Below are 11,330 nucleotides of genomic sequence, written 5' to 3' on the forward strand. Positions count from 1 at the left end.
TGGCAGGGCCCCAAGCCGCCTTGCCGGCCCCATGGGTGCAGATCCCCGACCTCCAGGGTCTCCCACCGAGCCGCAGGGCAGCCCCGAGGGTCGGCTCGCTGGCACGCGCGGCCGGGTTAGCGGGGAGCAGCACGAGCCCTGTCGCACGGCCTCCGCGCCAGCGCGCAGCGCTTCCCTGGACCGCAACTTCACATCTCCGTGTGACTGCCGGGAAGTGTGAGCGTGACAGTGATGAAGCCTTGGCTCATCCAGGGGGATCTCCGGCCTAGGGGGAAGCTCCTCTGCCATGTCCCTGGCAGGGGCTGGCCGAGCCCGTGCGCCCCATGGCCACCGCATGCCCTGCAGGTGACTCTGTGCCCCATGGCCAGCTCGGTGCCCCTTGACCAGCCCATGCCATGGGTCCTTGTGCCCAGCTCAATTCCCTCATCCAGCTCAGCCACTCTTGGCCAGCCTCATGCACTGCATCCAGCCCCATGGCCCATGCCCATCTCTGTGTCCCACATGCTGCTCCATACCCCATGCCAGGCTTTATGCCCCATGCCCAGCTCTGCTCCTTGTGCCCAGCCCCATTCTCTGCCCAGCTTGGTGCCCCACAGCTGCCCCTCCGGGGTCCCAGGCTGGGTGTTTCCGTGTGGACCTGCTCAGGGGAAATTGCAAGGGGGGACTGGCACATGCTGTGTCCCTGGGGCTGTTCACAGCAGTGACACGGGGCATGGAGAACACCGCGGTGACGTGGAGAGCTGTGCCCATTTCCGTGTCCCTGGGGCTGTGCATAGTGACACGGGGGGCTGTGCTCACTGCAGGGAAGCGGCTCCCCCCGGCCCGTGCGGGGAAGCTCCCCCCCGCTCCCCATCCCGCTCCCTCCTGTTTTTCCTCGCGCCGCAGAGCCGGGTTTCCCTGGAAACCTTTACACCAGCCCCGGGTGACACCTGCGGGGCCCTGGGAACGCAGCGGGGGGTCCCCTCCCAGCCCGGCCCGGCCCTGGCCCGGCTCCTCCACCGAGCGGTCCGGTCCGCCCGGCTTGCGCCGAGGGCCGGGGAGCAGGAGCCGGTTCCCGGCCCGGGGGCGCAAGGGGGAGCGGGGCGCGGGGGGTGCCGGGCTCCCCTCCCCGGGCGCTGCCGTCGGGAGCCCGCGGGTGCCCGGGCTCATTAGTGAGGAGGTGTGAAACGCCATTAGCGGGACCGCGGGGGTTCCTGCCCCGCGCGCCGCCCCGGCCCGGCCCGGCCCGGCGGAACCCGGAGCCGGCGGGGCGCGGGGGGCGGCAGCCTCCGCGCGCGGGGTGAAATTCGGCACCTGCGGTTCAAAGGCCGGCGCCCCCCCGGCCTTTGAAGTGCGGGCGGCCGCGGGGCCCCCTCGCACCTCGGGGCCGCCATAAAGGCGCGCGCGCCGCGGCCGCCGCCACTCGCCGCGATGGCCGCGCTGCCGCTCGCCGCCCTCGCGCTGCCCCGCGGCCCGCGCGGCTCCGACGGCTACAGCAGCAGCTCGCCCGCCGCCTCGCCCGACTCGGGCGGCCGCTCGCCGCCCGCCCGCGGGCCCCGCCGCCGCTCCGCGGCCAAGGCGGGCGGCCCGCGGCAGAGCGCGAGCGAGCGCGAGAAGCTCCGCATGAGGCGGCTGGCGCGGGCGCTGCGCACCCTGCGCCTCTACCTGCCGCCCGCGCTGGCGCCCGCGGGCCAGAGCCTGAGCAAGGCGCAGACGCTGCGCCGCGCCGCGCGCTACATCGCGCATCTCTCGGCGCTGCTGCGCCCCGACGGCGCGGCCGCCCCGCGCTGCCCGCGCTGCCCGCCCGGCCTGGGCTGCCGCCGCCCGCCGCCCCCGGCCGCCCCGCAGCCCCGCGGGGAGCTCGGCGGCGGGGCCTCCTGGCCGCCCGCCCCGCGCTGCGCGGCGCCCGGGACCCCCTCGCGGCTGGACGGGACCCCCGGCGTGGGGACACGCGCCTGGGACTCGCCGTTCTGCGCCGCCGCGCCCGGGACCCCCCCGCAGCTGCGCGGGGCCGTCGATGCCTCCTGCTGGACCCCCCCTCCCGGCTGCACAGGGGCCGGGAGCCCCCCCGGGCTGGACGGGACCCCCGGCGCGGGGACATGCGCCTGGGGGCTGCTGCCTGGCGGCCCCGCGGCCGGGACCGCCCCGGAGCTGCCTCTGCTCATGGACTCGCGCCCCTGGCTGCCCCCTCCCCACGGCGCGGCAGCTGGGACCCCCCCAGAGCTGGACGGGGCTCTCCTTGTCAACGCGTCCTCGTGGCCATCCCCTCCTCACTGCGCAGCAGCCGGGAGCTCCCCACAGCCACACGGGGCTCTGCTTTTTGACACGTCCTCGTGGCCGTCCCCTCCACACTGCGCACTGGCCGGGAGCCCCCCAGAGCCAGATGGGGCTCTCCTTGACACGTCCTCATGGCTGTCCCCTCCATACTGCGCAGCGGCCGGGACCATCCCAGAGCCGCCCAGCGACCTCTCCTTGGACACGCCAGGGCTGACGCTGCCGGAGATGGCGGATACCGGGATGCTTTCCCAGGTAGGTGACTGGTGGGAACAGCCCCATGTCCTTGCCCTGCATGGGCTGACACGGGCCAGGGCTTGGGGCTGTGCAGGGGGCTGCTGCTGGGGTGCACGGGCACCGGGGGGGGGGTCCCCTCTCCTCCCCGCGCCGGGCTGAGCCTGCCCCTCGCTCACTCCCTCAGCCTGCCCGTCCTCCCTGGCGAGTCCCCACGTGCCCGCTGGGGTCTCCGCTGCCGGGATGGCCCTGAGTCACGGAGCACTTGGCCCTGGGCAGGAGCTGTCCTGGCGGGTGGCGCTGGGCTCAGCGGCTCCCACCCTCAGGCCCTGTCCTGAACGCGCTGCCGTGGCCGGTGGCCCCGTCTCACCCCGCTCTGCTTCCCCGCAGGAGCTGCCCGCGGATCTGCTCTCTCTGCTGGAGTCTCTGCTCCCACTGCAGCCCCACGTCTGAGCAGGACCCGGGACCGGGAGCCCCAGCCAGCAGCTTCACGATGCACCAGGCAGCTGGAGCAGCTCCATGTGCGCGGGGACGCGCGGCTCCGCTCGGACACTCGGGGGGTGGCGGGACGCGGAGCCTCCTGTGCGAGGCTGGGGATGTGCTGGGGGTGCCCACGACTGTACATAAATAAACCCTTGTGCCCACGCCGTGTGTCACCTCTGTCCTCGCAGCGAGGGCAGGCGCCTGGGGCTGTGGAAGCCGCGGGGCCAGGGCAGCCGGTGCCTTCCTGCGCTGCATGGGGACACGGCCCCTCCGGGAATGGGGAATGAGTGGGGCGAGAGCTGGGGGGGGCTCCTGGACAGGCCCCCACGGGCTGCGGGGCTGCCTGGGCTGGGCAGGGTTCCTGTTGGCTCCCCTCAAAGGGACTGGCACCCAGATGCCAAAGTGCCCGGGGGCTTCTCCTCCCCTGGCAGAGCTGTGGGGCAGGGGGTCTGCAGGGCTAACGAGCCCCACTTATCTGTGAAATGACTTGCTAATCATGTTAATTCCTGCTGCCAGGGGCACGGCGCCTTTGAGATGCAAAGCAGCCCCATCCCCTCCCCACAGCCCGTGCCCTCCCCGCTGGTTCCAGCGCAGGGACGGCTGGGGGGCAGCAGCTGGGGGGCCGCGGGCAGATGTAGGGCTGGAAGGGACCCGTGTGTGTCGGTCCGGGCCTTGGGCAGAGCTGTGTGCTCGTGTGTGTGTGTGTGTGTGCACATACGTGTGTGTGTGCACCGGACCGGGCCGGCTCCCTGCTTGTGGGCGCAGGAGAGACCGTTCCGAGCGCGCTGGTTACGTCAAGGTGCAACCCGAGCCCCAAGGGCACCCGGCTGCTCGTCCGCGCGCGCCCGCGGCCAGGGCTGGCGGCAGGGATCCCCGCGGCGCTGGAGCTGCGGCGCGCGCAGCCCATGCGGGCGTCCTCGGGGCCAGCGTGAGCAGCCGCCGGGACATGGCCCAGCTCAGCGCGGGAGCCGGGACAGAGCCTGGAGGTGAGGTGGGTGCGGGAAAGGGGGTGCCCCGTCCCACGGAGCATCTCCGTGTGGCTGGTGGCTCTTCGTGCCCGTTCCAGGATCAGGATGGGTGCTCCGGGGTGGGGAATGGGCTGGGTGGCAGGAATGGCCTGGGATGGGCAGCGGGTTGGGGGTCAGCTGAGGGTTCCTGTGCCCTGCTAGTGCCTCCAGAGACCCTCCAGCTCTGCAGGGATTGGGAGCAGGGATGAGAGGACGGAGCGGGCTGGGGACAGGGGCCATGGGGCTGATGCAGGGCTGTGAGGAGCAGTCAGGATGGGATGCAGCGGGCTGGGGCAAGGACACTGGGGCTGCCTCTGTGCTCCGAAGCGGAGCGTGGCCGCGCTGCCCCGGAGCCCCCATCCCCAGGCTCCCCGGACAGGCCGGGGGTCTGTCCCGGTGCTGACGCTGCCTGTCGCGGCAGGAGGGAGCCCGCGGGACCCTGCGGCGGGGAACGGCGGCGGCGCGGGTGGTGCGGCGGGGCCGTCCCCGGAGCGGGGCTGCGCCTGGAGCCCCCGCGCCAACGGCAGCGAGGAGCCGCTGCGGCTGCCCACCTTCTCGCCCGCCGCGCAGGCCCGCGTGGGCATCACCCTGGCGCTCTTCGCGCTGGCCGCCGGCTGCAACGTGGCGGTGCTGCGGGCGGCCGGGGGCCGGCGCCACGGCCGGCGCTCCCACGTGCGCCTGCTGCTGCAGCACCTGGCCGCGGCCGACCTGCTGGTGGCCGTGGTGGCCATGCCGCTGGACGCCGCCTGGAACATCACGCTGCAGTGGCGCGCGGGCGACCTGGCCTGCCGCCTCCTCATGTACCTCAAGCTGCTCGCCATGTACGCCTCGGCCTTCGTCACGGTGGTCATCAGCCTGGACCGCCACGCCGCCATCCTGCGCCCGCTGGCCATCGCCCGCGCGCGCCGCCGCAGCCAGCTCATGCTGTGCGCCGCGTGGCTGCTCAGCGCCGGGCTCTCCGCGCCGCAGGTGCCGGCCGCGTGTCCCTGCAGCCCCTGCATCCCGCGGGGATGCGGCGGGTCCCACGCTCACCCCCGCTCCGCTTCCAGCTGTTCCTGTTCCGCGCGGTGACCGTGCGCGCCGCGCACAACTTCACGCAGTGCAGCACGCGGGGCAGCTTCGCCCAGCCCTGGCACGAGACCCTCTACAACGTGCTGGGCTTCGCGGGGCTCTTCCTGCTGCCGCTGCTCGTCATGGTGTGCTGCTACGCGCGCATCCTCCTGGCCATCTCCCGCCGCATGGGCTCCCGCCTCTGTGAGTGCCCGGTGCGGCGGGGACCCCACGGTCCCGTCCCCCGCCGGGCGCCCCGCTGAGCCCCCGCTCGTCCCGCAGTCTCCTCCAGCGACGCGTCCCTGCGCTGCTCCACCAGCAACATGCCGCGCGCCCGGCTGCGCATGCTCAAGATGAGCCTGGTCATCGTCACCTCCTTCGTCGTCTGCTGGACCCCCTACTACCTGCTGGGGCTCTGGCACTGGTTCTGCCCCCGCGTCGTGGAGAAGAGGGTCTCGCAGTCCCTCAGCCACATCCTCTTCATCTTCGGCCTCTTCAACGCCTGCGTCGACCCCATCACGTACGGGCTCTTCAGCCTGCCCTGGCGCCGGGGCCGGCGGTGCCCGTGCGTGCTGGGCCCCGCGCCGCAGCCGCCCTCCCCGGCCACCGGCTCCTTCCGCTGCTCCGCGTCCTCGGTGCCGGCCCGGCGGAGGCAGGAGGCTCCGGAGCTGCCTCCCGGCCCCGACGCCTGCGACAGCGGCACGCTCTGAGCCCCGGGCCGGGGTCTGGCTCATGCCCACGGGTACGGATGGGGCCAGCGCAGGATGCAGCATTGCCGGAGCTGCAGTGCACGGGTGCCCTGGCCCCGCTGCCCTCCTGCTCCTGGGGACGCGGCTGCAGCAGAGCTCAGGGGGGCAATAAACCGTCCGGCTGCTTCTCCTCACTGGGTGTCTGCGTGGGGGATGTCCCCTGGCCTGGCAGGTCCTGGGGCTTGGAGGGGCAGCGCGGGGCATGCAGCGAGGTGGCCTGGGCTCTGCACTGTCCCCGCTGCAGCAGGGACTTCAGCAGGTGCCGAGCGGCTCCCGGCTGCTGCCAGCGCCGTCCGCCCGCCCGTCCTGCTTGCGGCAAACGGGAGCCGCTGGCACCCGCCGAAGGTCGTTGCGAGGCCCTGGGGCTCACCCGGCTCCCGCTGCGTAGCAACTGCTCCAAGGCCGGAGCTGCTGCCGCACGCGGGAGCTGGCAGGAGGCTGCCGGAATCCGCGGCTGAGGACAGGGGCTCTGCACGGGGCAGCGCTCCTGGTCCCTGTCCTCGTCCCGCAGCAGCGGCTCCGCGGGCAGCGGCGCTGGTGGAGGGGACGGTGGACGGGGAGCTGCAGGGAACACGGCCTGCGTGGGGACCGCTGTGTTCCGCAGTCCCGGGAGCGCCTGGGATAACCCCCTGGTGTGACCCCCTCGCGCACTGCTGCGCTGGGACCCAGGGTCCCCACGCCGCACGGCGCCAGCCCGGCACGTGCTGGGGGACAGCGGCAGGTGCGCCTGCAGACCGGTGCAGGGGAGGCAGCGAGCGCCCAAGGGCAGCGGCACTGCAGCCAGGAGGCAGCTCCGGCGCTGCAGGACGGACACCCAGCCCCGAGCTGCTGTGCAGGACGGACGCTCAGCTCCGAGCTGCTGTGCAGGGAATGGACACCCAGCCCCGAGCTGCTGTGCAGGGAATGGACACCCAGTCCTGAGCTGCTGTGCAGGGGACGGTTGTGTAGCTCCAAGCTGCTGCGCAGGGGATGGACACCCAGCCCCAGCTGCTGAGCAGGATGGACACCCAGCTCCAAGCTGCTGTGCAGGGAATGGACACCCAGCCCCAAGCTGCTGTGCAGGGGATGGTCGTGCATGCTCCGAGCTGCTGTGCAGGACGGACGCGCAGCCCTGAGAGCAGCCGGGCTGGAGGCAGGCGCTGCTCCCGTCCGCGCTCGCGGAGCTCCCTCTGCTGCTCTGTGCCGCGCTGGCACGACGGCTCCGCGCTGCTCCGGCGCTGCAGCTCCGCACGCTGCTGTGCACGTGCAGCCCCCTGCAAGGCTGGAGGGCGCCTGGCTCCGTCCCGCGCGGCAGGGGAGCTGCGTGGGTGCGCGGCGCACACAGACCATGCCGTGCACGGGGGACGGTGCTCCCGGAGCACCGGGGGAGCACGGCCCTCGCTGCCCGCGCCTGGGAGGTATTGGGAGCGGGGACCACGATCGCACAGGTTTATTGCGAGGAGGGGAAGCAGCGGGAGAGCGCAGTGGCTCTGCAGCAGGAGCGAGCGCCGTGCGCGCTCCTGTCTCCGAAGGGTCGCGGGTGCTGACGGGGTCCCTGCAGGCCGGGGGCAGGAGGGACCGTGTTTGGGGCTATCCTGGGGGGTTGCAGTCGTGGCAGGGCAGGGGCTGGGGGCTCCCGCTGGCCGCAGGCTCCCTCAGGCTTGTGAGGTTGGGCACGTGCCCGCTCCAAGCTCCCAAGGGCTCCCGCGGCCCCGCCGTGCTGGGCAGCGCTGGGGACGGAGGTGGCCCCTGCTCTGGATGCAGGGTCACGTCCCTCAGGCTAAGGGGACAGCCCAGGACACTATGGGGGCTGCTCTGCCCCGTGCCCCTCGAGCACCCAGGGGCCGTGCTGGGCACTGCACGGTTACCCTGGACTCTGGAGGGGCAGGGGGAGGCCGTGCACAGGACAGCGGTGACGTGTGACCCGGAGACGCTGTCTGTCCATCTGCTCCCTCCTGCGTCCTGCTGCTGTGCCGGTCTGGGCATGGGCCCAGGCTCCGGCCCTAGGTGCCGGTCCCGCTGCCGCCCGGCCGCTTTTCGGTGAAGAAGCTCTTGAGCAGCATCACTTGGCCAACGCTGACCACGAAGAGGATGAGGGTCTCCCCGACGGACCAGTAGGACACGCGGCCGTTGAGGTCCTCGGCGCGGCTGCGGTCCTGCGCTTCCCGCAGGCGGTAGTGGGTCTGCGAGTCTATCACCGTGTTCAGGGCCTCGTGGATGGTGACGCAGGCGGACTCCATCTGCGGGCACAGACACGGCCCCGGCACGTGTGGCTGGGGAGCATCCCCGGGCGGCCGGGACGGGCGGCTGCTCCCTGTGCCGCTGGGCAGGACGGGGAGACCCGGGGAGGGCGGGCAAGAGCCCCCCAGGCGCCTGCATTGGGCTCGGATTTTGGGGAGGGGGTGGACGCCAGCTCCAAGCGCAGCCCCCCTTCGACACCCGTCCCTGCGCGCTCTGCGCTCGCTCCAGGACACGGTGGCAGCCGCCACCACAGCAGCCCCGGGCACTTCTGCTTTTGGCACAGGGAGGGGACGGGTCCTGCCCGGCCGCCTGCGGCTTTGGGCCGTTTGGCCACAAGCGGGAGCTGCTTCCTGGCGCGCGAAGGACGTCGCGGCGCCCGACTAACCTGCGTCAAGGCGGTGACTCGGTTGCTCATGGCGGGCAGGATGGGCGGCTCATCGCCCACCTGCAAGTCGAAGTAGACGGTTTTGTGCGAGAAGGTGGAGAACTCGTTGCTGAAGCAGAAGGTGTAGACGCCCTCGACCTCGGTGTGGTGCGGGAAGCTATCGTACTGCTTCTTGGTCTCCTTGTAGATGGTCTTGCCATTGGGGTCCTCCACGTAGCAGTCCACATCATAGTGTCCCCCCGTGATCACCTGCAGGGCGGGATGCATGGATGGCACCCGTGGAGCTGCCCTGGGAGCACCTCTGCTCACGGGGCTCAGCTCTGCGCCCCGCGGGGCCGCAGCTCCCGCCGGATCCCGGGCGCTGCAGCGGAGGCTCCGGCACCTGCCGCAGCTTTGGGCGTTCCGGGCGCCGCGGTGCCTCCAGCCACGCAGCTGGACGCGCGGCCAGGCCGGGAACGGCTCCGGGGCGGCACGGGGGCGGGGGAGATCCGGCTGGGCGGGAGCGCCGGTGCACGCGGAGCCCGGGCAGGGCCGTGGGGCGCGCGGGGGACACGGGTGGGAGCAGGAGCAGGGACAGGGCTCGGGCCCAGAGCGTGGGCAGGGGCAGCGCTGGATGTGCAGGGCTGTGGCGCAGGGTGCACGAGCAGGTGCAGGGCAGCAGCGGCAGGGAGCGGGTCGGGGTGCGCGGGCAGGGGCGCCCGGCGGGCCGGGCCGCGCCGATCGGGGCGCCGGGCCGATCGGGGCTCCGTGCCGCGCCGTGCCGTGCCGGGCCGGGCCGTACCTGGTAGTCCAGCGTGAACTTGACGCCGCGCTGCAGCTCCTGGTGGAAGCACTGCCGGGCGCTGTCGGGCAGCTCGAAGGTGAGCTCGGTGCCGGCGGCGCGGCCCGCCTGCAGCGCGCCCAGCAGCACCGCCAGCGCCCACGCGCCCATCATCGCGGCGTCGCGCCCGCCGCCCGCCCCCGCCTGACGTGGCAGCCGGGCCGGCCCCGCCGCTCTTCCGGCCGCGACGCCGGGACGCGGCAGCGGGCGGGGCCGCGCGGCGGCGCCGGGGGAGGTGCCGGGGGCCGCACCGGGGCGGCGCTCGGGGACCGGAACGGGGCTGGGGGGACCGCGGCAAGGCTGGGGACGGGGATGAAGAGACCGGGGCGGGGCTGGGGACCGCGGGGACCGGGATGGGGAGGCTGGGACAGGGCTGGGGAGACCGGGATGGGGAGACCGGGATGGGGAGACCGGGACAAGGCTGGGGACCGCGGGGACCGGGATGGGGAGACTGGGATGGGGAGACCGGGACAAGGCTGGGGACCGCGGGGACCGGGATGGGGCTGGGAAGACTGGGATGGGGCTGGGGACCGCGGGGACTGGGACGAGGAGACCGGGACAGGGTTGGGGAGACCGGGATGGGGAGACCAGGACAAGGCTGGGGACCGCGGGGACCGGGATGGGGCTGGGGACCGCGGGGACCGGGACAAGGAGACCGGGACAGGGCTGGGGAGGCCGGGATGAAGCTGGGGACCGCGAGGACTGGGATGGGGAGACTGGGATGGGGCTGGGGAGACCAGAATGGGGACAGGGACTTGCACAGTGCTTGGGACCGCAGGAAACTGGGATGGAGCTGGGCGCTGTAGGGTCCAGGATGGGGCTGAGGAGACAAGGATGGGGACGGGGACTCACACAGCGCTTGGGGCCATGGGAAATGGGGATGGAGCTGGGGGCTGCAGGGCCCGGGATGGGGCTGGGGGCTGTAGAACCGGCCCTGGTGCCCTGGGCACTGGAGTCTGGGATGGGGCTCTGAATGGTGAGACCTGTCCCGAGGCTCCAGGCACTGGGGATGGTGCTCAGGGCACTGGGGACCTGTCCCAGGACTCTGGGCTCTGGGATGTGCACTGGGATGGGGGTCAGGGCACTGGGGGCCAGGCTGATGCTCCGACCTGCAGCATCCAGGCCTGGGGCTCCAAGCAGCAGGGAATGAGCCCTGGGCACTGGCCGTGGGATGGTGCTTGGGGCTGGGGGGAGCTGGGGGGAGCTCCCCAGGGCTGTGGTCCCCTCGGGGTGGGGACTCCCACGCGGGCCAGGCCGACACGGAGCTGCCCCTGCCGCTGCCCCTGCCGCTGCCCCGGTGCTGCGGCCCCGACCCGGCCCTCCATCCATCCATGCTCCGCATGTCCGATGACTGACTGCTCCGAACACAGGGCAGCCACAGAGGAAAATCATTCATAACTCGGGAAAGCACAGTGCTGAGCTTAAGGACAATCCTAAACTTTTTTATTAATATAATAATATTTTTTTAAAAACCTATGCTATTACATGACACTATCTGCAACCTCCTTTTTGCATTTTTATGTGTCTGTATGCACACACGCGCACACACGCTCATTTAGGTAAGTCAATTAAAGTATTCCTGTATATTCCAATAAGGGAGCGCCTGTCCCATTGCGGCTCCAGTGCGCAGAGTGCGGGAAGCTCGTTACACGTAGCCTGCACCTTGCAGGCACTCTTGTCTTAGGTCACTAACAAACGACATCGAATATTACTTTAAAAACCCACCAGATTTTGGAATATTTAGAAATGAAGAAAAAAAAAAAGTGGACTATAGGATTCAAATTCACAATCTAAAATATAAGACCAACATCATTGTTATAGGTAAAATATGCCTGAAATTCATTATATAAGACATTTGAATTATGGAAAGTATAAACTTTATGGCTGTAAAAATATAAGCCCACCTTTAATCTAAATACTGTATTTAAATCTAAAATGCACTTTTAAAGGACATTCTGGTGCAGCTGGAAGGGAGGAGCAGCGCTGCTCGCTGCGCGCGTCCTGCAGCAGCCGCAGGAGGGCCCGGGCCAGGGCGCAGCTCGCGTGGGTGACGGTGGCGCTGGGTTAACGGGGCTGCGCGCGCTGGCCCGGGCAGAGCCGCGCGTGGAGCTGCTGCCGCCGGTGCCGGA

General features: G+C 71.2%; 3 protein-coding genes across 3 annotated transcripts; 2 read left to right on the forward strand and 1 right to left on the reverse strand.

Moving 5' to 3' along the window:
* The first annotated feature begins 1,410 nt into the window (after positions 1 to 1,410).
* Positions 1,411 to 2,940, forward strand: LOC148596362 (uncharacterized). Its single transcript, XM_088520775.1, has 2 exons — positions 1,411 to 2,508; positions 2,878 to 2,940. Exons 1-2 carry the CDS (start codon positions 1,411 to 1,413, stop codon positions 2,938 to 2,940), a joined length of 1,161 nt encoding a protein of 386 aa, XP_088376901.1.
* Positions 2,941 to 3,916: 976 nt separating this feature from the next.
* Positions 3,917 to 5,737, forward strand: LOC148596363 (gonadotropin-releasing hormone II receptor-like). The gene is made up of 4 exons (XM_088520782.1): positions 3,917 to 3,956; positions 4,399 to 4,946; positions 5,027 to 5,231; positions 5,310 to 5,737. The coding sequence occupies exons 1-4, from the start codon at positions 3,917 to 3,919 to the stop codon at positions 5,735 to 5,737; spliced, it is 1,221 nt and encodes a 406-aa protein (XP_088376908.1).
* A 2,013-nt stretch (positions 5,738 to 7,750) lies between these two features.
* Positions 7,751 to 9,328, reverse strand: TMED3 (transmembrane p24 trafficking protein 3). Its single transcript, XM_088522912.1, has 3 exons — positions 9,163 to 9,328; positions 8,382 to 8,630; positions 7,751 to 7,995 (listed from the first exon to the last, which is right to left on the reverse strand). Exons 1-3 carry the CDS (start codon positions 9,313 to 9,315, stop codon positions 7,759 to 7,761), a joined length of 639 nt encoding a protein of 212 aa, XP_088379038.1. The 5' UTR covers positions 9,316 to 9,328; the 3' UTR covers positions 7,751 to 7,758.
* Positions 9,329 to 11,330: the final 2,002 nt, after the last annotated feature.

This window comes from Tinamus guttatus, unplaced genomic scaffold (assembly GCF_059628265.1).
Source record: "Tinamus guttatus ecotype Peru unplaced genomic scaffold, ASM5962826v1 Tinamus_guttatus_pri_ptg000004l, whole genome shotgun sequence".
Taxonomy (NCBI): Eukaryota; Metazoa; Chordata; class Aves; order Tinamiformes; family Tinamidae; genus Tinamus; species Tinamus guttatus.